The sequence below is a fragment of the Carassius carassius genome, chromosome 44 (genome assembly GCF_963082965.1).
Source record: "Carassius carassius chromosome 44, fCarCar2.1, whole genome shotgun sequence".
In the NCBI taxonomy this organism is placed as follows: domain Eukaryota; kingdom Metazoa; phylum Chordata; class Actinopteri; order Cypriniformes; family Cyprinidae; genus Carassius; species Carassius carassius.
In genome coordinates this window covers 8,836,809-8,862,503 of record NC_081798.1, presented here as the reverse complement: position 1 = coordinate 8,862,503, position 25,695 = coordinate 8,836,809, and the positions used below count along the sequence as shown (strand labels likewise).

General features: G+C 36.1%; 1 protein-coding gene, 1 long non-coding RNA gene and 1 pseudogene across 7 annotated transcripts; all 3 read right to left on the bottom strand.

The window, feature by feature from the left end:
• Nucleotides 1-1,159: 1,159 nt before the first annotated feature.
• Nucleotides 1,160-8,455, bottom strand: zc3h11a (zinc finger CCCH-type containing 11A). Of its 6 annotated transcripts, none has more exons than XM_059538077.1 (17): nt 8,314-8,455; nt 6,936-7,002; nt 6,648-6,795; nt 6,292-6,411; nt 6,072-6,195; nt 5,794-5,982; nt 5,555-5,620; nt 5,397-5,477; nt 5,200-5,301; nt 5,042-5,110; nt 4,861-4,956; nt 4,243-4,776; nt 4,083-4,153; nt 3,611-4,001; nt 3,255-3,418; nt 3,007-3,146; nt 1,160-1,926 (listed from the first exon to the last, which is right to left on the bottom strand). In XM_059538077.1, the coding sequence occupies exons 3-17, from the start codon at nt 6,699-6,701 to the stop codon at nt 1,719-1,721; spliced, it is 2,409 nt and encodes an 802-aa protein (XP_059394060.1). In that variant the 5' UTR covers nt 6,702-6,795; nt 6,936-7,002; nt 8,314-8,455; the 3' UTR covers nt 1,160-1,718. The 6 variants fall into 6 exon arrangements, with proteins under 6 accessions (XP_059394060.1, XP_059394059.1, XP_059394061.1 ...); XM_059538076.1 differs by having other exon boundaries at nt 6,936-7,483; nt 8,314-8,428; XM_059538078.1 differs by lacking the exon at nt 8,314-8,455 and having other exon boundaries at nt 4,083-4,150; nt 6,936-7,856.
• Nucleotides 8,456-11,704: 3,249 nt separating this feature from the next.
• LOC132126213 (acidic mammalian chitinase-like) lies at nt 11,705-25,508 on the bottom strand (annotated as a pseudogene).
• LOC132126605 (uncharacterized) lies at nt 17,378-19,775 on the bottom strand. The gene is made up of 5 exons (XR_009427417.1): nt 19,652-19,775; nt 18,412-18,456; nt 18,077-18,346; nt 17,922-17,994; nt 17,378-17,787 (listed from the first exon to the last, which is right to left on the bottom strand). It is a non-coding gene; the product is annotated as an uncharacterized LOC132126605 (long non-coding RNA).
• Nucleotides 25,509-25,695: the final 187 nt, after the last annotated feature.

The window sequence follows — 25,695 nt, the reverse complement described above, 5'->3', positions numbered from 1 at the left end:
GATAATGATTATTAAACATGTTTTTAAACTCAATTTACAAAATAATCTCATCAGTTTACAATGTGTAAAACTTTAACAAGTCAGTCGTTTACTTGGATTATGTTAAACAAGTAACGTTACACTTTAACCACAATGAACAGCGTTTATATCCATAAGGTACTTACACTTCAAAACAGCGGCGTCACGATTTTCCGTTATTTTCGAATATGAGTATGACGAGTCCTCTCCCGAGGCCTCATGGGATAGAGTAGTGCCCATCCTATGCATACTACGGAATTCGGGCGGAAGTAGTAGGCCATCCGGGTACATTTCGCCTACTGTTTTTCGAATACTAAGAATTCGGACATACTACTGGCTTCGCATACTGTTTTTCGCCTACTATATAGTATGGAAGTATGCGATTTCGGACGCGACCTATGATTCTGCGAGGCTTCCAGTGACGAAACATCAGTGATAAAGTATCAAAATCATGGCAAAACAAATCATTGAATTCAACCTTTTTTTACACAAGAGTATTCGTATATTGCAATTTAAGTATTCTAAAGCTGTAATTGTTTTCTATTGTTGTATGCATGTATAAAGGTCTAAGAAAAACATCTATAGATTTACATGCTGCACACATAAGAATTGTAAAGGTTGTTTCATTAATTATTTTTATTTTTCATCCGCACCAATTGCCCCTCCTTAAGGATGTTCCTGGGTTGGGTACAAAAAGGCAGTTAAAACTAAGGTTTCATCACAAACACCTGAAACTAAAACAAGTTCTTAAATACTTGTGACCACAAGCTTTTACATAATGCTTGCTTGATAAACCCTGTTAAAAACTGAAACAATATTTTTTCAAAGGCATTTTATTTACAAAGGTGGTTTTGAAGAGTTGCAACTCAACTGAAGACAAGACGCAGCAGTAAAGATAAGATTTTTACATCCCAGTCCCTTAATGCATGAAGTCACTCAAAGTGAATAAAAAGAAGAGAAGACATGGATGGCCATGACATTTCCAAAGAAAACAAAACATACAGGGTAAGCAAGTATTTTCCCTGAGAACACTGCTTCATATTTACATTTTCGATGCAGAAATGAAGAAAGGTGAGCTATGAGTCATAGCCTATGACCTTCAACTATCTGTCAGATCATTAAACAATAGGACCATAAAATGTTTTGCCTAAACTAAATCAAAGGTTAGCAAAATGACCTGTTAAAACAACGTTGATAATGATGTCCAAAGAACATTTAAAGGATCAGATACACGTGACTCAAAAAGAAGACTAAGAAAGGTGTGGCCTTGATGTGCCTCTCTAATAAAAAGCAAATTTTCAGCATACACAGTACACAAACTGAAATCTTCCTGTCTTTGTAATACATGTGTGATAGTGCTATAACAACTTCCAACACAATCTTTATACCTGAGGCTGTCTTACAATGGCTTAATACCTGCAACAGCTAAATAAGATTTGCTCCTCTTTTTTTAGGATGTCCACTAAAAGAAAACAAGAGGTCAAAACCTGTACAGCACAACGGGTATTTCTCAAGCACTATGTGATGAAGAAATCATATTTACATTGACAAGAAAAAAACTAAAAGAAACATTAAAACAGATCTATTAGAGCTTGAAAATAAAGTCGTAATTTAAAATGCTGTGGATCAAATGGTGTCACAGTCCTTTCAAATTCATAGTGGCAGTGTTTTTGTAAGAAAACGGATGACATCGCTCATGTCTAACTGTCAATCATTTCTGAGAGTTCTAATAGAAGGTCGTCCTCTCCCTTGCCCGAATCCAATTCCAAGTCATCCTCAAGCCGATCATCAGTAAATTCGTCCAACAGGTCTTCAAAGTCATCCACTGATGAACTGGTAACAACAGAATTACGACCAGTAGTGGTGCTGGACCGCCGAGAGCGCATGCTGGGTGTTCTGACCACAGGGCTATAAGAGACAAAAACAAAAATACATTTCTCTTTATATATATATATATATATATATATATATGTATGTGTATATATGTGTATCTGTGCGTGTGTGTCACAGTACACTCTTTCGTTACGGATCTTTCGGTTTAGTACTCACGTATACTGAATGAATAGTTCATTTTTTTTTCAGGAAATTCAGACAATAAATGCCGTTTTGGTACTCTTTGACATGGATCACTGTATAATTGCCTCAGTTCTAATGGCAGCACAAAGTGTGAGTGGGTGCGATCATCCCTTCCACTGTATTACTAGTTTTTAAACGCGAAACATATGAACATCTCACTCCTCACATAATCCCTCAATGTTTCAACTGCAGAAAGATGTAATTAAAACGGATTGTAAACAAAATGTCACTTAACATTTAATTTACCTCAGGCAACAGCCTATCAACAGCTCATTATTTGCTAGAAAAATTAAGTACAGAGAAGAGCATTTCACTAAAGATTGGACTATATACACTCATTATACTTTAACTGTTAGTGGGGTCTTCATTAAATGCATGTTCAAATAAATCTGTTATGAAACAAGTAGACAGCCACTCTGTAAATTATTATATTTCAACAACAAATAGAAACTATGTTTTAGAAGTTGATATGTTTGCATTAGGTTTTATAATTTGAATGTTGACTATTAAAGTTAAAAATATACAGTAATTAAATTTAAGATTGGGCTCTTTGGTTAATTGTAGCCTTAAAATAAAAGGGCTCCCTACAGTTTAGAGCAGAAGCTGAAGTAGATGTTTATCCCTACGAAAATTTGGCATAATAATTAATAATTAAATAATTAATAATTAAATACATTTTTAAAAAACTAATTTTAACAATGTGTTTAGTTTTTTCTCTTACTGTAACAAGAGCTTTACAAACTTTATTTCTATAGCACATTTAGTTTTGTCTCTTGCTGTACCAAACCATACTGAACCGTGACGTCAAAACCTAAGTACATACTGAACCGTCATGTTTGTGAACCGTCACACACACAATTTATTATTTAAAAAAAGCATAATGTCTGAAATACATGAGAACAATTTCCATACCTTTGGGGGACCGCAACAATTTCAGGAGATGTAGTACTGGCGGGCTCAATGCAGTTCACAGGCACCATCTGAATATCCACGGTGTTGGAAGACATCTGCTGAGCGTTGGACTGAACATCTGGAGAGGTTGGGGACTCCATCTAAAAGTGTTTAAAAAAAAATCTAACTATTCTATATTTTTTCTAATACAGTGACGCACCAGACTTGCCTAGCACCTTTATTTGATTAATAAATAAACTAACTCTTACCTTAAGATGCTTGTTGGGAGTAACCAGCGAGGAAGGTGCTTGACAGGCAGTGTTAAGAGGTTTCACTTCAGCAACAGCAGAGTGAACTTTTGCAGCTTTCCTCTTTTGGGTAGGCTGGGCTGCCGGCTTTATTACTGATGGCTTCACATTCACCTTGGGCTTCACTGAAATGCAGGCAAATGCAATGGATTGAGTAGGCCATTTGGAAAAGTTATTAATTTCTATTTTAAACATAACAGGCACACTTTATTACATAAATATCAGTACTATTGTACGTATTACAGTCATGTAGAAAGCATTAAAGAAACCGTTAAAGAGAGATTAAATATGACTTTCAATTAATGTTAAATTCATACCCTTGGTCTCTGTTTGAATAGTTCCCTCAGCTAGCTGGACAGGTATCACAGGAGAGGTTGAGGGCTTTGGTGTGTTTGATTGTGTCGGTGTGTTCCTCGATGGAGTCCTGTCTCCAGAGTGCTTGGGAGAGCTTTTCTGGGGTGTTTCTGGGGCAACAGGGAGCGGAGAGCTCTTGTGTTTGAGGGCAATCCGCTGTCTCACGGTTGTTTGTGGTTGGCCAGAGGGTTCAGAAGCTGGCGGCGAGGCAGCAGGTGCAGACAGTCCTGCGTCTTTTTGGTTGGTGGAGGTGACTTGCTCCTCCTGCAGCTTGCGGAGTCTCTTCTCTCGCATGATCTCCTCAAACGTTTTCACTTTAACGGTCTCACTGGAGGGTTTACCTTTTCCATTTGCCTGAGAGTTGAACGGAGCAAACAATTATTCGAGAAACAATAATATTTAGGTATGCCTGCTGTTTTGTTTAACTTGTCTTACCTCTATTGCAGGTTCTGGTTTCTTCTTCTCAGGTGCATCTGGTTTTGTCTGACCCACAGTGCACGCAGCTGCTGGAAAGAATTAACAGCTATGTGAACACACTTCTTTGGGCTTATGACAACCATTTCAAACTAGTAAAACATGAATGTGTCTGATTTACATGAGTTTTTATTAATGCGTAGAATGCGCCTCTTTGGAGGTCCACTTGACTCTGCTTCAGTTGAGGTTGGGGTCTTATCATCTGTGGTCTCTTGAAGCTGTGCCTGCATCCGGGCTGCCTTTTCCCTGCGTATTTCCTCCAGCGTTTTTACTCGTACCTCCACAGCTGCCACAGGAGCCTTGACCGCAGCTCCGGCAGTGGAAGGTCCTTCATTCCCCTCTGGGCTTCTGGCTGTTGTGCTCACTTCCTCTGCTTTTTTTTCCTGCATTTTTTTCTTTTTGTGAAGGATTTCAGAGAAAGTCTTAACTTGAGGTCCGCCAGCGGGTTTGACACTTTTCTTGGATGGGCTTAGCTCCTTCGCCGGCACTTCTTTTACAACACGCACAACTTTACTTGTTTTAAGGTTTCTGGCTGCCTTCTCTTGCCGAATCTCCTCGAGGGTTTTTATACGGATATCTCCAGATGATTTTGGCTCGCTGTCAGTGGTAGATGGGGCTGCAGTCAACCCAATTCTTTCATGCACTGGTTTCTGAGCTATAGAGAGACCAGGAAAATAGAAATTATGAAAAAGATACAAAAGACTGACACAACTACAGCTGCCACAAACAAATCTTTCACCTTTCTGTGGTAGCACGTCTGTGGAGGATTCAACAATTCCACCGAGACGTTCAGCAAGGCGTCGTTTTAAAGGTAGGTCTTCCTCCACAGGAGCATCTTTAAACGACAACATCATCTTTCAGTTTTTGTAAAAGGGGTCGCAGATATAGAAATGTGAAGCAAACGGATTTCATAAACTTACCTCTGGGCGAAATTCTTTTCCCAAGTCTGTCTACAATTTTTCTTTTTCCAATCTCATTAACAGAGGAATCTGCAACAGATTTTAAAATTATTTAATGGTTTGATACTGTAAAAAAAAAAAAAAAAAAAAAGAATTTTAAAACCTGATGGACCACCCACCAATGCAGGCATTGTTAACTTCCAGACGTGAGCGGGATTGAATGTTTTCCTTTTCGATAGCAGTTCCTTTGTTTTGGGCTGAGCCTTGCATGATGGACTGCCCTGCAAACAAACAAAAAGCGAATTATTTAAATGATGCACCAGATGTCTTAACAACAAAACAAACCCAAATAAAACAGTGCTGAAGATTCATTTACCAGATTTCTTCAAACTTGCCATGAGTGCTTTCCTCAATCTGATCTCCTCTAATGTCTGGATACCGAAGTCCAGCGAATCATCTGCATGACAGATGATGATTAAATAAGCTCCTAATATATAAAAGAAAATATCAACAGGACATGGAAACAGCATTTACTTTTACTTGGAATCATTTTTCTGGGGGACCCGCCAAGAGATTCATCTCCTTCTTCTGAGAATTGATCTGCAAATATTGAAGTAAAAAGACAGTGTTTCTAGATGAACTCTGCAGCCTGTAGCTCCAACCCTAATTAAACACACCTGAACCAGCTAATCAAGGACTAATTACAGGTTGGAATCAACTACGAACGAGATTGGACGGCCTGTTCAAGTTAAGTCACAAAAATGTGAGCTCACCGTCCTCATCATCATCATCACCAGGGTTGATGACCACTGGTGGATGGGTAGGGCTCGGGACATTCTCTTGGGTCTCAGTTCTAATGACCCCTCTCAACTGCGGGTTAGTGGGGTTTGCAGTGGGCACAGGGACTTGGTTGACTTGGTCTTCGAGTGGGGTCTCTTCCTTCTCCTTTTGCACTGCTTGTCCTATTAAAAAAATAAAGACAAAGGCCAGTTCATATTAGAAATTTATAAAGACTGGTATATTTCAAACTACTGTAAAGAAAACAAAATACCTTTGTCTGGGGCAAAATAATTCCCATCGATGATGCGCGGCTTCTCATGATGGAAAGCACAGTGAGGTTTCTGGCAGCCAGCCGGCTGCTTCTCCCAATAGCATGCGATTTCCTTGCGGTTTTTCTATAAAGTAATAAGAGGGTGGATCATTATTGAGGTCCCATTTGAGAAACAATGGAATAATCTTAACAGAAAGAGGTTTTGGAATTGGTCACAAACCTTTATTTCCATATGGCGAAATTTGCAGATGTTAAGGAAGCACCTTTGCTCTTGCCACCGGGTGCAGACCGTCTCGCTACCCATGGCGGCCTCGCAATGTCGAAAAGGGCAGCTGTCACCCTTAAAAGGCAAATCACAACACCAAATATGAACTTTTAATCATGATCATCATCTTTTTTTATGTATGTAAAAAACCTTTGCATATTACATTTCATCATATTACTTTTCACATTAGATCTTTATTTAACAATGTAATGTTTTATTTATTATACATAGCTAAATATATACATATATACAAATATATATCTGTGTGCACACAATGCACAGCATATGACTATTTACTCTTTTTATTTTACCTTAGTACAGGTGGAATAGTAGTAGAAGTAGCAGTCATCTCCTTGCATGGTCATTCTGGCACAAGTTTGTAGTCTTCTGGGTCAGGACCTCTTCCGTGATGCTGGGATCTCGTCCTGGACTCCTGAGATAGGATCTATGTGAATCTCCCTATTTAGAGTGTTACAAGCCTATTCATGCCCCTGTTGATCCTTTCACAGTTTTCACTTTCACATTCTGTCCTGAATGATGCAAAATGGTGGCCGATATTTAAATACTTGAGAGAAAGAAGTTGCAAGAACTTAGTTCACCTGCAGTGGCTGAGATGTTCCCTGGTGATCTCAAGCACTTGAAGGGTCGCTCCGGACTGTATGGATCCTGAAGGAACACTGGACTGATGAGTAAAGACTGAACAGGGGGAGAGATGGGGCAACTTTTGCCTCTCATAGAAACTTGTTCCCATCAGACTGCTGTGTTAAAATTGGCAGGTGGTGGAAAATGTCCGTTTCATTTTTTTTTTTTTTCAATATTCTTGATAATTGAGTGGTGAGGGGGTTTGGGGGAGATTAAAAAAAATCCTCAAGCTAGATGTTGTCAAAAAAAGATAGACGAGGGCAAAAAATAGGGAACTGGATATCTTGGAGATGTTGGAAAGAAACAAAACGAAGGGTTCTCTTCTACGTTTCCTGAAGGCAGGTGGAAAATTTAAAGGGGGTAGACTGGAACTTTAAAAAAAAAATGCTCAATAGAGGAAACCCAAAAATCAATGGTGAGATAAAAAAGCAGCAATCTTCAGGGAAGCTATTTCATTCTCCAAATCCAGTTATCCTCTGGAATGAAGGACAAGATCTTGCATAACCTATATTTCAAAAAAAGAGACAAAAACACTCCCCATGTTCTGAACAATTGGTTATCTGAATAAGAACATGAACATAACATTTTATTACATGGGAATCTTAAAGCAGACTGAACATGTTTTGGATTTATATCACCTGTAATTGGACACAATAATACGTGATGATACAAACAACTTCAGATTGGGAAGACATTTTTGTATTTGAACTCATTTCTGGTTCTGGGTATAGTTTTTTCGAGCATGATAAACCATATTTATCAAGTTTTAAAATTGGTATTATCTGAATGAACATTTCGCAGATTTTGAATCCGCACCTGTACATTCAGAGTGCAGTTCACAAAATCCGCGTCAGTAAATCTCAAATAATTTAACATTTTTTTTTAAATGTTATATTACACAATCGAACTTTACACGCTCATAAATAAACCAAAACGTTAATTCGATTTTTTTTTTTAAAGTATTTTGTTTCCATTTACCTTTTCAAAAGTTCGATTACGATTAGATACATTTTAAATTAACGTTATACTGAAAGTTCAAAAGATAGTTTTATCCCCTTTTGTCTTGTTAGGCCTTTAGTGTCGTATTTGGTCTGACTCACTAAGCTACGAAGGTTGTCAGATGAGAAACAGAGACAAACAACGTGTAAAGAACAAATAATTATTTCATATTTTCAAGCCTAAAAGCTGTTTACGTGAAAATAACACCGTGTTCTATGGCTTTCGAACAGCATGTTGCTAGCTTCGGGTAGCATGTTGTTAACTTTAGCACGACTAACGTTACTGCAATTAAATAAAACAAATCAGCGATTAAATAAAAAGTTCAATCACAATTACCAGTTTAAACCGATTGGAATTAAGTATGTTCGGTTTGGTGCATGTAGACAGTCGCGGTCGACGCTCCTGGACTGGACTTTATCCCTTCTTGACTTCACAGGCGTACAAAATGGCGCCCGGCTACCCAGACGGCAAAGTGCTGACGAACAGACTCGTTAAAGGGATAGTTCACCAAAAACTGTAGCAAAGAATAAGATCAAGGATGGATTATGGAAGTGTGGCATATGGATCAGCAACCAAATCTGTACTTCGGAGGCTTGATGTAATACAGGCTAAAGCACTGAGATTATGTTTAGGAGCAGTTAAAACATCACCAGTTTGTGCTCTACAGGTGGAAGCGGGAGAAATGCCATTGAACATTCGACGTAAACAATTGCTAGTAAATTATTGGGTAAATCTAAAAGGACACGGAGATAGTCATCCAACTAAAAGAAGATCTACAAGATCATTGGGAAAGGGAGAGAGCACAAAAGTTTAGTTTTGGGTGGATAGGAGATGAGGCAGCGAGAGAATTGGGGGTATATGAAAAGGAATTCTGCCCAACAGTAACATGGCCTGATACACCGGTATGGAAGCTAGAAACAATGGAAGTTGATTTTAAGTTACTTCGAGTCAAAGCAGTAAGTAATAGTACAGAGCTGGCAGCGGAATTTTATAGAGATATAGATTTTAAATATAAAGAGTATGTTCAGATTTATACAGATGGATCAAAGGATCCAGAAATAGGAAAGACTGGATCTGCAGTTTACATTTTTAATCAAAGAGGTGAGATAAGCAGACGAACAACAAATGATCTGAGTGTGTATGCAGTTGAATTATACGCTATTATTATAACATTAGAATGGATTGAGGAAAACAAAATTAAAAAAGCTTTGATTGGAAGTGATTCAGTGTCAGCTTTATACAGTCTCATGACTGGTATATCTTATAGCCATCAGGATTTACTGTATTCAATATTGATAATGTACACAAGAATGAAGGAAAAATGCTATGAGATTCAACTGACGTGGATTCCTGCTCATATTGGCATTGTGGGCAAACAGAGAGAGTGGACAAATTAGCTATACAAGCTGTTAAAAAAGAGAATATTGAAGTAAATGTTAAGTTGTCAAAGTCTGAAGGAAAGAGTGTGGAAAGAAGCCATTAGAGAATGGCAAAATCAGTTGGACGGAAACTAAAGGGAGACATTTGTATGCTATTCAAAATAAAGTAGGGGTTGTGAAGAATAGGGTAGGGAATAGAAAAGAAGAAATAGTTATGACAAGATTAAGGATAGGTCATAGTAATCTGAATAGCACATTACACATTATAAGAAAGCACCCAACTGGTTTTTGTGGTTGTTGTCAGGTTGCAGAAACTATAGAGCATGTGTTGTTGAGTTGAAAACAATATGAAGAACAGAGGAAAAATATGATGGAAGAGTTAGGAAAAGTTGGAAAAATAGGGACAGGAATGAGGGAAATACTGCAAAGTGAGGAGAATGAACAAAGCAGAGGAAATATTTTATTTTATTTATCAAGAACAGGTCTGATGAGAAGAATATGATGTAAATGGATATTAAAGGAAAATAAATCCGGAAGATGGCGGTAGTGCAACAATAATGGATGCAAGCTGCTGATAAACCCTAAAGAAGAAGAAGAAGAACTGTAGCAAAGATTATTTGACTGTAGGTGCCGTTGTTCTAATCTAAACCATAGACATATGTTCTAAACCCCTACGACTTTCTTTATTCTGCAGAACCTGAATTCTGGTAAGTCAAGCCAGAGGAAAAATATAGGGTAGTATCTTTTTGTTTTAAAAGAGGTCCAAACGACTTGTGCACTATTGGTGCGTTCAAGTCATCTCGTATAGATCCTATTTACGAGTTGAATACACATGAACGCCACCACAATATCGTAAATACCAGTGGGGAGCTCAGGATTTTCTTTAAGCCCCGATCTGTACGAGTTGGGGGCGTGTCAGTGATTAACATGGCGGAATATACAATACTTTAAGGTATTTGGCTGTGATATTGTCAGGCTTTTCTATTTACAGCGCAGTAAGTCAATCGACGACGCATAATATGATGCCATTATAATATAACTGCAAATTGTAACAATAAAGTTGGCAGCGGCCTCATTAAATCATTTAAAACATTAAAAAACGAAGTATACCTAATTCACATTTCTTTGTTCTTCATTTTCTACAACAAGAGTTTAAGAACATTGCTGTATTTTTGTGTTTTTAATTAAGAGAAAGTACTCCGATATCTTGCTCCGACCAAAGTGACTTGAACGCACATGCCGTCATAAGCACGACTTCCCACCTCGTGCTTACGAACTTCCCAGGAGGACTTGAACGCACCATATATCTCTTGTATTTAACTGGTATATTTATTTTATAGCCACTTATTTAAAAGTATGACTTTTTTTTTGTGTTGGGCAGAAGAAGTGTATGCAGAGTTGACAGAAAATGAGAGTTTCTAAAAATTATTATAAGAGTTTAGGAGTTAAAATAAAGAAATAAAAAGTAGTCTCTGAGTAGTAACCATGGGATGCAATATCCTAGTGAAAAGAACACAAATACACCATTTTGTATGTAGCATAAGTTTAACTGATTCTCACTCGCATTGTATCTAGAACAATAGCCAGAAATCTAAAATACACAATGTTGCTCTCTTACTTTTTAATGTAGCTATTACCTTTATACACACACAATGCAATTATTAATAATTATGAAAATAAAAATACAAAGAAAAATTTAATAATCTTCATATATTCCACTAAATGGATGCAAACCTGCATCTTGTGCTTCACATTACATGTGCAGAGGCAATTTCTCAAAACAGTGTCATCAGTTTTAACATCCAACAAATGTTAGTTAGCTGCTTATTTATACTACACTGGTTACATGACTACTGACAAAATGGCTCAAAAGCTAATTTTCACATTAACCACCACAACTATTCACAAGTACACCACATGCAACCATACTGTATGTAGGCTACAACCTAGGTATCCTGCATTTTAGATTTAGAAAATTGTGCTCAGCTGTTTTTCCATCTATATATATATATATATATATTTCATTAAATCAACATGTTACCCATAAAATAGGTTATGCCACTGAGTTAGAAAACTTGCACTACCTAATGTAATAAAAACGATCATATGGGATGGACGTGCTGGCCCAGAATTATTTATAATGGCAGGGGTGCACCAGGTGATATTTGTCATCCAGTACAGCTATAAAATGAGTTGGAATCCATTCTGTGATAAAGTCCATTTGATCTGTTTGCACAGAACTGACTTTTCAATGCAGGAAGAGAGCTGAGAATGTCCACACATTTTGGCAGTGGTGAAAAGCCCTTTCCAAATGTTGCAAAGGAGTTTGTAGTCATGGAACCATTCAATTAATCTTCTGGTCCTGTAGCAAATAAATAATTATGTATCAGAATCTGAAGATAAATAACCATTCTAAAAATCAAATCAATTAATGCAAATCTTACCAAGGATTAACAATTTCTTCAGGAGGCTGACTAAAGGGTAATTGCCTTGTCCACAGAAATATCCAGAAAAATCATCCAGGTCTAGAGCCCATACAAATGCACCCTCAAAGCCATGTTCCTTTAAGTATTTTATCTTAACAATAAAAAGCAGAGCTGTTATTTTTCTAATAACATAGTCTGTCAATTTAAATGTGAAAGTAGTCTATGTAACAGAATGTACCTTAATTTCAAAGCTCCTCAGATTGTCAAAGCCCACCCAGTCACTGCCTTTAAAAGAAAAAGGAACTTTCTGGTCTTCTATCCACTGTACTACCCAGCCATTTAGGAAGAGACATATCTTGAAAAAAGAAAATATTTCTTAACTTAATATAGACAAGCATTTGCAATTAATATTAAAAATTTTGAACAAAGGTTTCTGTCTAGAAAATATACAGGCCCACACAGGCCCATCTCTTGTGTGTAAGGTCCAGGAGAAGCCAAGATATTGGCTGGGGCTCTAACTCCACTCTGAGAGGAGGTGAGGATGAAGGAACGTCCATACGTGGCAAAGCCCATCAAAAACTCAGGAGGAGCTCCTTGGAATCTCCAGTATTTTAGTGCAGAATCCTGTATGCAAGATGAAAATATGCAAACTACCCAGCAGCAAATTCAAGTTATTCATTGTCTTGAAGCCTGTGCTCATAATAAGAGTCAGTCTTCTTACGGTGTTTGAGTTGATATCCTCCTCGTCTTGGATGCCACTGTACAAAGGGCTGTGATGTCTTGCAAGCCATCTTTAAATGTATGAAAATCAAATGTCTTGACACTAATATAGTCCAAGTACCTAAGAAAATAAATTAAAAATGTTTTTACACTTTTTGGGGACAATTTTTGTAATTTTCATGAGACAATTAGCACGGCAGCTGAATGACATGTTGCTCTTACTTAAAGATCTCTGGAATATTGTAGCTCCTTTCAATAACTTTTTTCTGTGCTGAAACAGTTTCTGTTAGCATCAGTCTGGCGTATTTGTTTGACTGGCCTTCAGCTAGAAAGGACTCCAGAAGTTCCTTAAGTTTCACAAAACTCATTTAGTAGGTAATCGTTTTTACTAATTTTAAGCATAAACTTTAATAAACTTTCTGCTTAAGCCAAGAAGAAGAAAAACATGTTTGAAAAATGAAATGAACGTAGAGAACCATTAAAGTCTGTTTCGATTAGACAAATTGGGAAAGTTTTGTATGGAAGTCAAATAATGTCTTTGAAACAAAAAAGCATGCTGAATAGCACTATCTGAAAAAATAATGCATTGAATTAACAGTACTTGCATTTTAATGCCTTGTATTTCCAGGGCTTGCATTTTAGGTCCTGGAATTTAATATAGTTGTTCGTTTAAGCTGTGAATAATTCAATTAAAAATATTTCACACACTTTTTCATAATAAAAAAATCAATAATTCATATTCACGTTCCAGAATTCACTTCCAAAATACTAAATCGGTTAAAAAATACGATGTATAATATTCGACAGGCAAATTTCGGTCCATTTTATTTCACTTTCCAAATTCGCTTCCACAAATTCTGTGGTTAAAATTCGGCAGATAATTCGCCCTTTCACATCCGGGAGCTGCAGGAATAGCAGTAGAGCACAGAGGCATGATCTCCATCTGCTGTCAGTCGCTCACAGGCGGCAAGGAAGTCGACCGGAAGTTAAAGTCGGCCGCGTGCTGCCATCTTGTAGCAGAACTTCACTTGCGTTAGCATTCCCATTGACTCCCATTCATTTTGGCATCACTTTGACAGCGAATAACTTTACATCTGAGGCGTTTAAAGACTCCGTTTGTCCATTATTTATTTATAAAGATACACGACAATGTATAAAGGGCTCCATTACCTTCTATGTTACATTATGGCCCCGTAGAAACAGTTTTTGTAAAAATAGGCTAACGATTGCGTCATAACCACTCGACTCTCTGTCGCATTACCGTACAGACAGGAGGAGAAGCTCGCAGGCAATTAACTTAATATGGCGTACTGGCGTTACATTTTAAAATACTATACAAAATAATTAATCAGAATACTTACTCCTGCTCACTCACGCCAAAGAACTTCCCGTTCAAGCTCGCCGTCTCTGCAAGATTAACGATGGCAGTTTTCACGCACAGCTACTAGAAGATTTACATCTGTCAGACAGGTTGCTGATGTCATCAAGCTTAGTTTGAGTCTGCACGTCAGAAACGGAAGTGCAAAAAATTGCTTAAAATGGGCTTCACTTGTCTCAATTGAGTTCCAATGGGGTCGCTGTGTCCATTTCTTTTACTGTCTATGGTCTGGCTGCAGACATATGGGCGAGTAAAGCTCCACTCAAGAGCGGAAATACGTCACCTCCACTAGCGACGCCGCCGCCATGTTGGAAACGGGCCAATTATGATTGTAGTGCTCTCTAATTATGGAAGGCCGTTTCAGCATAAAAACGTTTCATTTGTACTAGTAACAATTACAATTATAGAGCTCTATAATTAAATTTTTACTAGTAACAATTATGATTGTAGTGCTCTCTAATTGAATTATAGAGCTCTGCAATTGTATTCTTACTAGTAACAACTGAATTAAAGAGCTCTATAATTCAGTTTTTACTAGTAACAATTCCAATTAGAGAGCTCTACAATTCATTTATTACTAGTAAGAATTCAATTGCAGAGCTCTACAATTCCACTAGAGAGCTCTCTAATTCAATTGTTACTAGTAATAATCCAATTGCAGAGCTCTACAATTCCACTAGAGAGCTCTCTAATTCAATTGTTACTAGTAAAAACTGAATTATTGAGCTCTCTAATTGTAATTGTTACTAGTAAAAACTGAATTAGAGAGCTCTTTAATTCAATTCTTACTAGTAACAATTCTACTTACAGAGCTCTATAATTGTATTATTACTAGTAGAAACTCCAATTCACGAGATGCAAAACAGATTGCAGATTTCCCGCCTACAAAAGTGCGTTTCAAAATAAAAGCCCTGTAGCGTGGTTCTAAAGTATCCTGAAATATTTTACAGACTTAGGTAACATATTAATCATGTTCACATTAAAGCAAAATTAAGATGATGCCTGAGATGAAAGCCTTTTGACAAACTTGATATTAAGGAGTATGCATGTGTTTGTTGTTAAGTAAAATGAACAAGATAACAGTGAGGAATTCTGACTGTGCATTTAACTCTTTTATATGTAAAAATATTAACGCATTCTCATCCAAAGGCGTCATATACTGACCCTCTTGACATTTCGTCAACATCCTACGCATATGGCACCCTCTAGCGTCAATATGAGACACAGATTATGGGTTAAGGTTAGGGTTAGGGTTAGGGTTAGGGTTAGACCGCTAGGAGGCGCCTTCTGGCCCATTTTTATCTGCTTCTAATATTGACGCTAGAGGGTGCCATGTGCGTAGGATGTTGACGAAATGTCAAAAGGGTCAGTATATGACGCCTCGGGATGAGAACGGTCTGAAAAATATATATTATATATAATAACCTAGCCTATGAAAATAGTTGGCTAATGTCTTTGTAATAAATGCATAAAAACTATCATATTGTATTATTTGTCTGATGTTCAATTATCAATAAATCCATCCATAACCAAGAGAATTACTAGACGATTTTCATTATCATTATTATTACTATCATCATTATCATAGATTTTGGCCTTTATCATAGACTTTGGCCTTTTCAGAACTTTTATTATTATCATTATTATTATCAATATCATTATTATTATTATCATTACTATTACTATCATCATCATAGATTTTGGACTTTTATCATAGACTTTGGCCTTTTCAGAACTTTTATTATTATTATCATTATTATTATCAATATCATTATTATTATTATCATTACTATTACTATCATCATCATAGATTTTGGACTTTTATCATAGACTTTTCAGTGTCCCACATTAGGACGCACCAGATTGTTTTTAGACAACTTGCACTAAGAGCACTAATATGTCTATAATTTCTTTTATGAATGTGTTATCTGCATTTTCTCTTTTTATTTTATTAGGAGACATCTTGGGGATTTAAAAATGGTATTGTGTTTGAATTGAATGTTTTGGCTACAAATCGCAGATATTGCAGACTGCTGCCCTGCCTCTCCACCGTGTACTTCGTCCATGTCGAATGCGGACGCCAAAGTTTCCCGCCTGCCTGTTTATATACCCCAGTTGAATATATATATAAATAAGGCACGATTAGCATAATGATATGTCGCCGAATACAGAGCTCTGTAATGCAATTGTTACTAGTAAGAATTGCTATTGTAGAGCTCTGTAATTCAATTTGTACTAGTAAGATTGCAATTACAGAGCTCTCTAATTCTAAATGTTACTAGTAAGAACTGAATTATGGAGCTCTGTAACTTAATTCTTACTAGTAACAATTCAATTAGAGAGCTCTGTAATTTAATTATAGAGCTCTATAATCAAATTGTTACTAGTAACAATTGAATTAGAGAGCTCTATAATTTAATTATTACTATTACTTTAATTATTACTAGTAAGAACTGCGATTAGAGAGCTCTACAATTGAATTGTTACTAGTAACAATTTGATTATAGAGCTCTATAATTGAATTACAGAGCTCTCTAATTGAATTGTTACTAGTAACAATTATGATTAGAGAGCTCTGTAATTCAATTGTTACTAGTAACAATTACGATTAGAGAGCTCTCTAATTGAATTGTTACTAGTACCAATTCAATTAGAGAACTCTGTAATTCAATTATAGAGCTCTGCAATTACACATATCTTTAATGTGTATTTTTACTAGTAATAAATCAATTGAAGAGCTCTGTAACTCAATTTTTACTAGTAAGAATTCAATTAGAGAGCTCTATAATTGTAATTGTTACTAGTAAGAATTCAATTAGAGAGCTCTATAATTGTAATTGTTACTAGTAACAATTGAATTACAGAGCTCTATAATCCCAATTGTCGCTAGTGGAGGTGACGTATTTCCGCTCTTCCGCCGCCATGTTGGAATGGGCCACACTTTCCGTAATTTACATCGCCTCCACTAATGATGCGGCCGCCAGGTTGGTCCGGGCTACACTTTCCGTAGAATTACGTCACCTCCATGGGGGCGAGTGGAGCTCCATTCAAGAGCGAAAATACGTCACCTCCACCAAACTTTCGTTTTGTATTATTACTTGTTATATACATGTATAAAGGGTGCTTTGCAAATTATGTCACCTTGTAATGTTAATATGTTCTGTACTTTTATCTTTGTTACTTCTACCTAGTAGAAATAATAAAAATAATAATATATACTAATCTTTTACGGTTTATGACACGACAGCAATTTTTTTATTCCCCCCTACAATTTGCACCACAGACATCCGCAGTCCATATTTTGTGGGCTTCTGCCTTTTGTTCATGTTTGTTTTACCAATGTACAACTGCCAATGTAACATTCCATACATTTTAGAAAGTTAACTATGTTTGTGATATTTAGCAGTGAAAAATAAATGAAATATTAAATAAATTATTAAAATAATACCTCAACCAGAATTTTGTGTGTTGAATTTTGTATTTTAAGCAAAATAACAACATATACAAATAAACCACAATAAAATAATGAAGCATAACTTCCACAATTTAGAAGTTTTAATGGTTTTTGAGTAATAATAATAATAAACATCTTACACAACACTGAAAACACATGAACTGCAAGTGACCATAATTGTTACAGTGAAAAACACAATGTGTGCGCACGCATGCATGCACACTTTACTCTTCAAGACCTCCATCGTCTTTTTAAGCAATCCCAGCTACAATAGCCAGGGTGGTCATCTGAGGAGTAAAACCCAAAAAGCCCTCCCTGTTGTCCATTTTCCTGGTGACCAGCCCCACAGTCTTTGTGAAGCTGGCTGCACTGTAGGCGACTGCACCTAGAGATGATGTACAGCTTCCTGTACTTTAGATAGTGATAGTGTCTCTTTAAATATCTTCACTGCACCTGTTCAGTATCAAAAAAAATATATATAATTTTCATGTTTCAGTCAAAGGTTTAATGTAAGGGAAATGGAAGAGAGTGAGATTACTTAGCCTAATTGTCATAGCCACAAAAACAAGAGGGTCAACCACACTTACTGAAGTCACCATCAAGCAAGCTGAAGTGTGCCTCATGTTAAATATGCTCCTGACTGACAGTGTTGTTAAATCTCTGGCATGAACAATTACGTCAGATGGGTCAAGTTTAATTACAAAACTTACATTGCGTTATCATTAATGTTAAAGCAATTTACTTGTTGCTGAAGGTGCCTGGGCCACCACAGTTGTGCTTTGTTGTTCTGATGCATCTGATTGCTGGGATGGGGACACAAAGAAGACATGAGCATAGCAAAACTGGAACAATACTATGTCTGTGTACTGACGTTATGTAAATTCAACTCAGAATAGTACTGCATCATTCACCTAAGACAGTCCCAAAGCAGACAAGGTGATGGTGCTCAGAAGTTCCAGTCTCTATTTGTGGAGGTGTTATGAGAATGGATAACACTTGATATACATTTGATCTGATCTTTGATCTGAAAAAATAAATATGTACATGTTAATGTCACATGTAAAAAGAGGTGGAAACATTTAAAATGTAAAGAGTGCTGCATCTTCCATGCCAATCCTATCCCTGGATGTGAATGAAAAATTAAATATGGAAACAACCACCTCATATGACTTTTTAACATTATACAACAAATGCTAAAGACATACACATACAAAACGATCGTGTCCTTTCATTATTCACCACGTTATTTTAACACAAGCCACCAAAAACTAAGTTTACACCTATGCTATCCATCATGTACTGAAGGTAAAAATTTAAAGAGCAAACAATTAACAAATAATTTTATCAGAAATTTATTATCCAAACTGTACTTCCCCAGTCAACTGAAAAGAAAGTTTGTTCTTCAAGAATTTAGTGAAGAAGAGGCATAGAAAATAAGGAAACTTTATTTTACTTATCCAGTGCTTCTTAAAGCCAAAGGAGTAACATTTAAAATTCTAAATGACATTTATCCATCTAATAACTTCCTACAAGAAAGATTTAATTGGGAGAACAATTCATGCAGGTTCTGTGAGAAAGATATTGAAACTGTAGATCATATGTTTTTCCAATGTGAACTTGTACAGACTTTTTGGCTCGAATTTCAAAACTGGCTTCATTCCAAACATATATCAATACAGCCTTTGACTGTGATCTCAATTAAGGTTGGAGTATTGTTGAAGGAAAAGATCCTAGACTTTTTGATAAATAACTTAATTACTTTGTGCAAATACTATATTCATAGATGTAAGTTTTTAAAGGTTAAACCTCACTTCAGCGGATGGAAGAATAAACTAAGGATATTTGCAAAGTCTCTTTATTACATGATGGACAGGAACGCCCAGAAACTCTTGTATGCTTTGAACTTGTTTTTGCTGTTAGAATAAGACCCTCATCCTTCTTTTTCTTTCCCTTATTTATTCTGTTTTATCTTATGGTGTGATTATTGTTATTTGTTTTTTTTTTCCATCTTTTTTCTTTATTTGGCTGTATCAACACTAATAATATTTGTTCAGTTGTTGAAATGTGCCGTAAAGGTTTGTAATTGAACTTGATAACTTTGGACAGACACATTGATCTATTAATGTCTATATATGGTGAATATATGATTTATAGATCAGTGGCCAGAAATCAACATTGCTCGCGATATAAATCTATAAATTCATAGTGTTTATTAATCCTTTTGTGAGTAATTTCACGTAAGCCCTGTGCGTTTTTCTTACACTGCACGTTACAACAGCGTCAGTTCACCATTTTAACGATGCAGAGATAAAATTACCTGAGTTTAAGTTTGAAGTACTCCCGGCAACGCCATCTTGATGTTTTCAAGTGGAGGTGACGTATTTCCGGTTTGAGAGTGGAGCTCCACTCGCCCATGGTCTGCAGCCAGACCCTTCTCAATTATCCAGGTGGGAAGGAAGTCGACCGGAAGTTGAAGTCGGCCGCGTGCCGCCATCTTGTAGCAGAACTTCACTTGCGTTAGCATCCCATTGACTCCCATTCATTTTGGCATCACTTTGACAGCGAATAACTTTACATCTGAGGCGTTTAAAGACTCCATTTGTCCATTATTTATTTCTAAAGATACACGACAATGTATAAAGGGCTCCATTACCTTCTATGTTACATTATGGCCCCATAGAAACAGTTTTTGTAAAAATAGGCTAACGATTGCGTCATAACCACTCGACTCTCTGTCGCACAGTAGAGAAATTACCGTACAGACAGGAGGAGAAGCTCGCAGGCAATCGGGGAGACGTCAAGAGAGAAGCCCATAGATACAAGCCCTGGCGTTACATTTTAAAATACTATACAAAATAATTAATCAGAATACTTACTCCTGCTCACTCACGCCAAAGAACTTCCCGTTCAAGCTCGCCGTCTCTGCAAGATTAACGATGGCAGTTTTCACGCACAGCTACTAGAAGATTTACATCTGTCAGACAGGTTGCTGACGTCATCAAGCTTAGTTTGAGTCTGCGCGTCAGAAACGGAAGTGCTAAAAATCGCTAAAAATGGGCTTCACTTGTCTCAATTGAGTTCCAATGGGGTCGCTGTGTCCATTTCTTTTACTGTCTATGGAATTATCTGCCGAATTTTAACCACTGAATTTGTGGAAGCGAATTTGGAAAGTGAAATAAAATGGACCGAAATTTGCCTGTCGAATATTATACATTGTATTTTTTAACCGATTTAATATTTTGGAAGTGAATTCTGGAACGTCAATATGAATTATTGATTTTTTAATTATGAAAAGGTGTGTGAAATATTTTGAATTGAAATATTCACAGCTTAAATGAACAACTATATAAAATTTCAGGACCTAACAATGCAAGTCCTGGAAATTCAAGGCATTAAAATGCAAGTACTGTTAATGCAATGCATTATTTTTCAGTTAGTGCTATTCAGCATGCTTTTTTGTTTCAAAGACATAAGTCATTATTTTACTCCCATAGTTTTGATAACGGTTCAGTTGATGAAAGAACCACAGAGCTGAATGATTACATTTTTTTTTTTTTGCGTCGAGTTGGTTATACCTACAAAAGAAGTTCAAGTGTATTCAAATAATAATCCATACGTGACTAAAAGTATAAAAGAAGTTATACATTTGAGGAAAGGAGCACTTAAGAATAAAGTTATTAAGGTATTTAAACAAACAGAAAGATAATAAAAAATTATATTGAAGGAAGCAAAACAAGCTTATAGGAAGCATTTCAGACTAATGATACTAAGAAGGTATGGGACATTATGAAAACAATGACTTGGTTTTTTTCCCTCAAATAAATCTATTGTAACTGATTTTGTTTTGGGAATTAACTATTATTATTTTTACTAGATTCAGATCAACGGGTAAATATGCCAAATGCAATGAAATAATAGATGCCGTAGCTCCATTACCTGCAGAGAAAATTGTTATTAAGGTATATGACATCAGGACTATCAATAGGATAAAAGCTGTTGGTCCTGAAGGGTGTAGTGCGGTTTTTTTTAAGAACTTAGGAAATGAATTAGCCCTACTGTGGCAACTAGTATTGTTACACACATTGTTTCTGTTTTATTGAAGACTGTATGTATAAAACCATTATCCAAAGTTCCATGTCCGAGAGAATATAAGGATTTTAGACCAATAGCCCTTACTTCAGTAATTTGGAAATGCTTGGAAAGATTGTTACTTCAGCATTCACCCTTCATAGTACTGAAGATGCTGTTGCTACTTTAGTACATATTTTAATTTCTAAACCTCTAGATAAACCTACTACTGCAGTAGGAACTTTGTTTCTAGATTGCTCCTCCACGTTTAACACAATACAGGTTAATATTTTGGTGTCAAAACTTGTACAGTTGAGCGTAAATTCCCAATTGATTTGCTGGTATATCTTATTTCTGTGAGTGAATAAAAATATGTCATCTGCTATTATAACAAATGTTGGAGTACACCAGGAAGTGTCAGTTTTGCTATACTTTTTACTTTATATACAGATGATTGTTGAGCTGACATGACAAATCATTATATTTTAAATTATTCTGATGACACTGTTTTAATATTCGTGTTGAATGCTTTGGACAGTCCTGTTCTACATCAATAGGGTGTGACAAAATTGGTAGAATGGTGTAGAAATCATATTTGGGTCCACATTTGATGGTTGTACATTGCCTGTTGTTATTCATAATGAAAAAATCAGACAGGTTAAAATGTACAAATATTAGGAGTGATGGTGGAAGATATGCTGTCTTGGAAGGATCACATTGATACTCTTTGTAAAAGAGTAAATCTTCATCGTCTTAGGTCTTTCAGAATGAGAAGGAAGATACCTTTGCTATTCTTTATGTCTGTGATTATGAGTATACTGGAATATTGTAATTCTATATGGTATAAGAGTCTATTGTTTAAGTTAAAAATAAAATTGTTTAATTACATAGAAGTCTGTTCAAGGATTGTTGGTCACCCTCTTGTGAAGTTATATATGATTTAGCCTATTATAACAACTTGTTAAGGCTAGATAATAATAGCTGACTCTAATCACATCCTGCATTATGAATTTGTCTAATTGCAGTCAAATTGGAGGTTTCAACAGAGTGAGGATGAAGCATTCATTTTGTGCATCAAGCTATCCTTGAGTTGAATAAGACACTTTGAATCAAGAGCATACGAGGTGAAGGTGCTGTAAAGTGTAGGATATTGTGACGAGTGGGGCGGGGCCGAGAGACGTGGGAACAGGAGCGAGGCCGGTGGAGTGATTGGAAATGAGCGACACCTGCTCGACCCACCGGTCTCGAGTCCCACGGAGGAGATGGAGGGATATAAAACAGGAGCGACGACAGTGAAGGACGAGAGAGGACCAGGCCTGGATTTTAGTTTGTGTTTTGGTTTTGATTTGTGCGCATCAGTCGTCCGTGAGGGGCTGACGGGCTGTTTTGTCTTTATTTTGATTATTAAAACCTTATTTGATTGTCCGCCAGTTCCCGCCTCCTTCTTCCCGATGATTATGAAGTTTTAATTTGTTACAGGTGTATTTTTAAATGTACAATGCTTGATGTTTTTGTACTGTGTAGATTAAATGCATTTGTTGGTGTTCAATGTTGTAAACATGGATACTGTCAGATAAACTTTACTGTCACAATAAAGTACCATCATCATCATCATCATATGAAAACATATTTTTCATTTTAACCTTGCATAGTACAGTGAATTTCATTTTTTCTTCTAGATGCGTCTCTAAAGTGCCTTTGTTTTCCCAGTCCAAATCCAGCCCATCAAAGTTATACTTCCTCAGAAATTCTATTGAAGACTTGATGAATATCTGACGGTTTGTCCAGTTGGACAGCATAATGGAGAATCTAATGTGAACAAGTAAATTCATGACTACTTACTTCACTATAACTTGTAATGTGGTTTACAAATGTTTCAGATTAATTGAAAATTTGCTAAATCTCTCTCAATAAGCCATGTTTTTGTAAAAAACAAAAACAAAAAAACAAACAGAAAAAGAATGCTTACTGGTTTGAGTCCTGGTCTCTGATGGACAACAAGGTTATTAGGTGAGGATTTCTAAAAGAAACATTTTTGCGAAGTCTATGTCACATACCAGAACATCTGACAAACCAAAAATATACAAGACTAGAAACGTGTATCTCTGAGCTAGAAGCATCCTTACCGGTTCTTAAGTGCACTGAAGGTCGAGTAAAGGACCACATCATCTCCACTCACTGCCTGCTATGTTATTGGCATAGTTTACAATGGCAAATGCATAGATCAAATGAGTACACAAGTATGGGTCCACATTCTCAGGAAGGTACTTAACAGTTCCTGCTCTGTACTGAGACCAGTTTGTGAAGTAACACACCAGTCTTGAACAGGTTACTGAGGAAAAATACAATAAAGACACATACTAACATGTCAGAAGTAATTTGTTTGTGATATAATTTTAATGAATAATTCTCAATCTCTCAATACTTCCTAAAAAAAACTATAGAATTTTCATTTTAATGCAGTGGATTGAAAATAACCTTACCGAACTGAAAGAGCAAATTCAGGCCTGACAAAAATGGAAAAAGATCATTAATAGATGCTTTTACATTAGATGAATATAGTTACCTTTCTGTTGTATAAAAAAAACTTCAGATTTGTGGTCAAACTGACATACACTGGTTTCCATGCAATTTTCCAAAAATCTGCACTATGAAAAAAGACATCCATTGTAGCTTGGTTTTATGTTCAGAAATCAGCATAGACACAACATAATGTTTTTGATGTTTTTCTCTTGGTTACTTATAGTATAAATAATATAATATAAATAATATATATATATATATAAATATCTTGCTATGCCCCTAAATGAGAAATATTCACAAAATTTAAAGGAGAAGTAAATAATTTAATCAGTATTTCAAGTATTTTGAAAATTGAATGTTGTTCAAATTGACTCCAACAAAACAGTGGGGTTAAAGAAACATATTTGGATAAAAATAGACAAAATACCTGTTAAATGTGTTATTCCCCTGTTCATTTTGTTGCTTCTATGTCCCTTTAGTTTTGTGTGGGAAACTCAGCATAAAGTAAAATTAAGGGTGGGGAGAGACAGGGAGGGCTACACATGTATATCATGACACTAAAAGTCAGATCAGATTTTTTTTGCCTATAGAAAAATCAGAATTTCAGTCAGATTTGGCCAATGCAGATTTAGCTGATTGTAGTAAAATACCAATAAAGATTTATTTATTTTGCAACTTATTGTTTTGAATGAACATTTTTCTTTATTTGACAGACACAGTGAAGATTTAATGTATCTCTCTTGGTGGATTCAATGGTGTGGATGTCCATTCCCTTGAGGCTGTTCACAATAGGAGGAAATGAAATGCTATTCAAAACAATTGAGAATACAATGGCAACTTTATTTTGAGATTGTGAAGAAAAAAGCTCATGCACTTAAATCTTACAAATTTTATAGTGAATGAAAGTGTGCTACTAAATGTTAAGCTCTTCACATTTAAACACAAACATCATAAACAATATCTACACATTTGATCTTGTTGGATAGCCTTGTTGTCTTATCAAAAAAAAAGAAAAAAAAAGAAACTGATCTGACATGACATGACCTAAAAAAAAAAAACTGATCTGACATGACCTATTTTCAGTTTCACCTCAAGCTCTCTACTATTATTATTTCTGATGAAGCTAGAAACTAGTGTAACTAAACTGCACAAACATCATATGTTTCAGTGACTTCAGGCATGTGGAAATGTAGCCTGTGGACATACAAATGTTCATTACATTATCTTCAACAGCCTTAGGATGAACCCACTGCTTCTGTAGGATCATAAAGGGATACTATAGACATGTATAAGTAACTTCAAGCTAATATTTATGATAATATGTACCCAGTGTTACACAAGAAAGTTACATTAGGACGTTGTTCAATCAGATAGAGGTACATTTGCTCTTTGTAGTGTAGCCTTCCTTATTTTCATTGGAAAGTGTGTTTAATGCAGACAGAGACAAGGGTCCAGACAGGGACGAAGGTCATGCAAGTGTCAATCCAGTGATAAAAATAACAACAACACTGCAGTTAGTATCAACATTACCTGAGCTTGCACTCCAACACATCATCTTTGACCTGTCTAAAAACCTCCAACATTAGTGGGACATTGTAAAATAACTAATAAAAGTGTCTATCATATTGATTTAGTTTAGTCTTAATTTCTTAATTTAATCACACCTCCCTCTATATTTAAATTTGTGCGGTACAAGTCAAACGTTTGGTATAATACGATTTTTAAATGTTGAAAGACATATATTATGGTCATGTATAATTTCCAGTATAC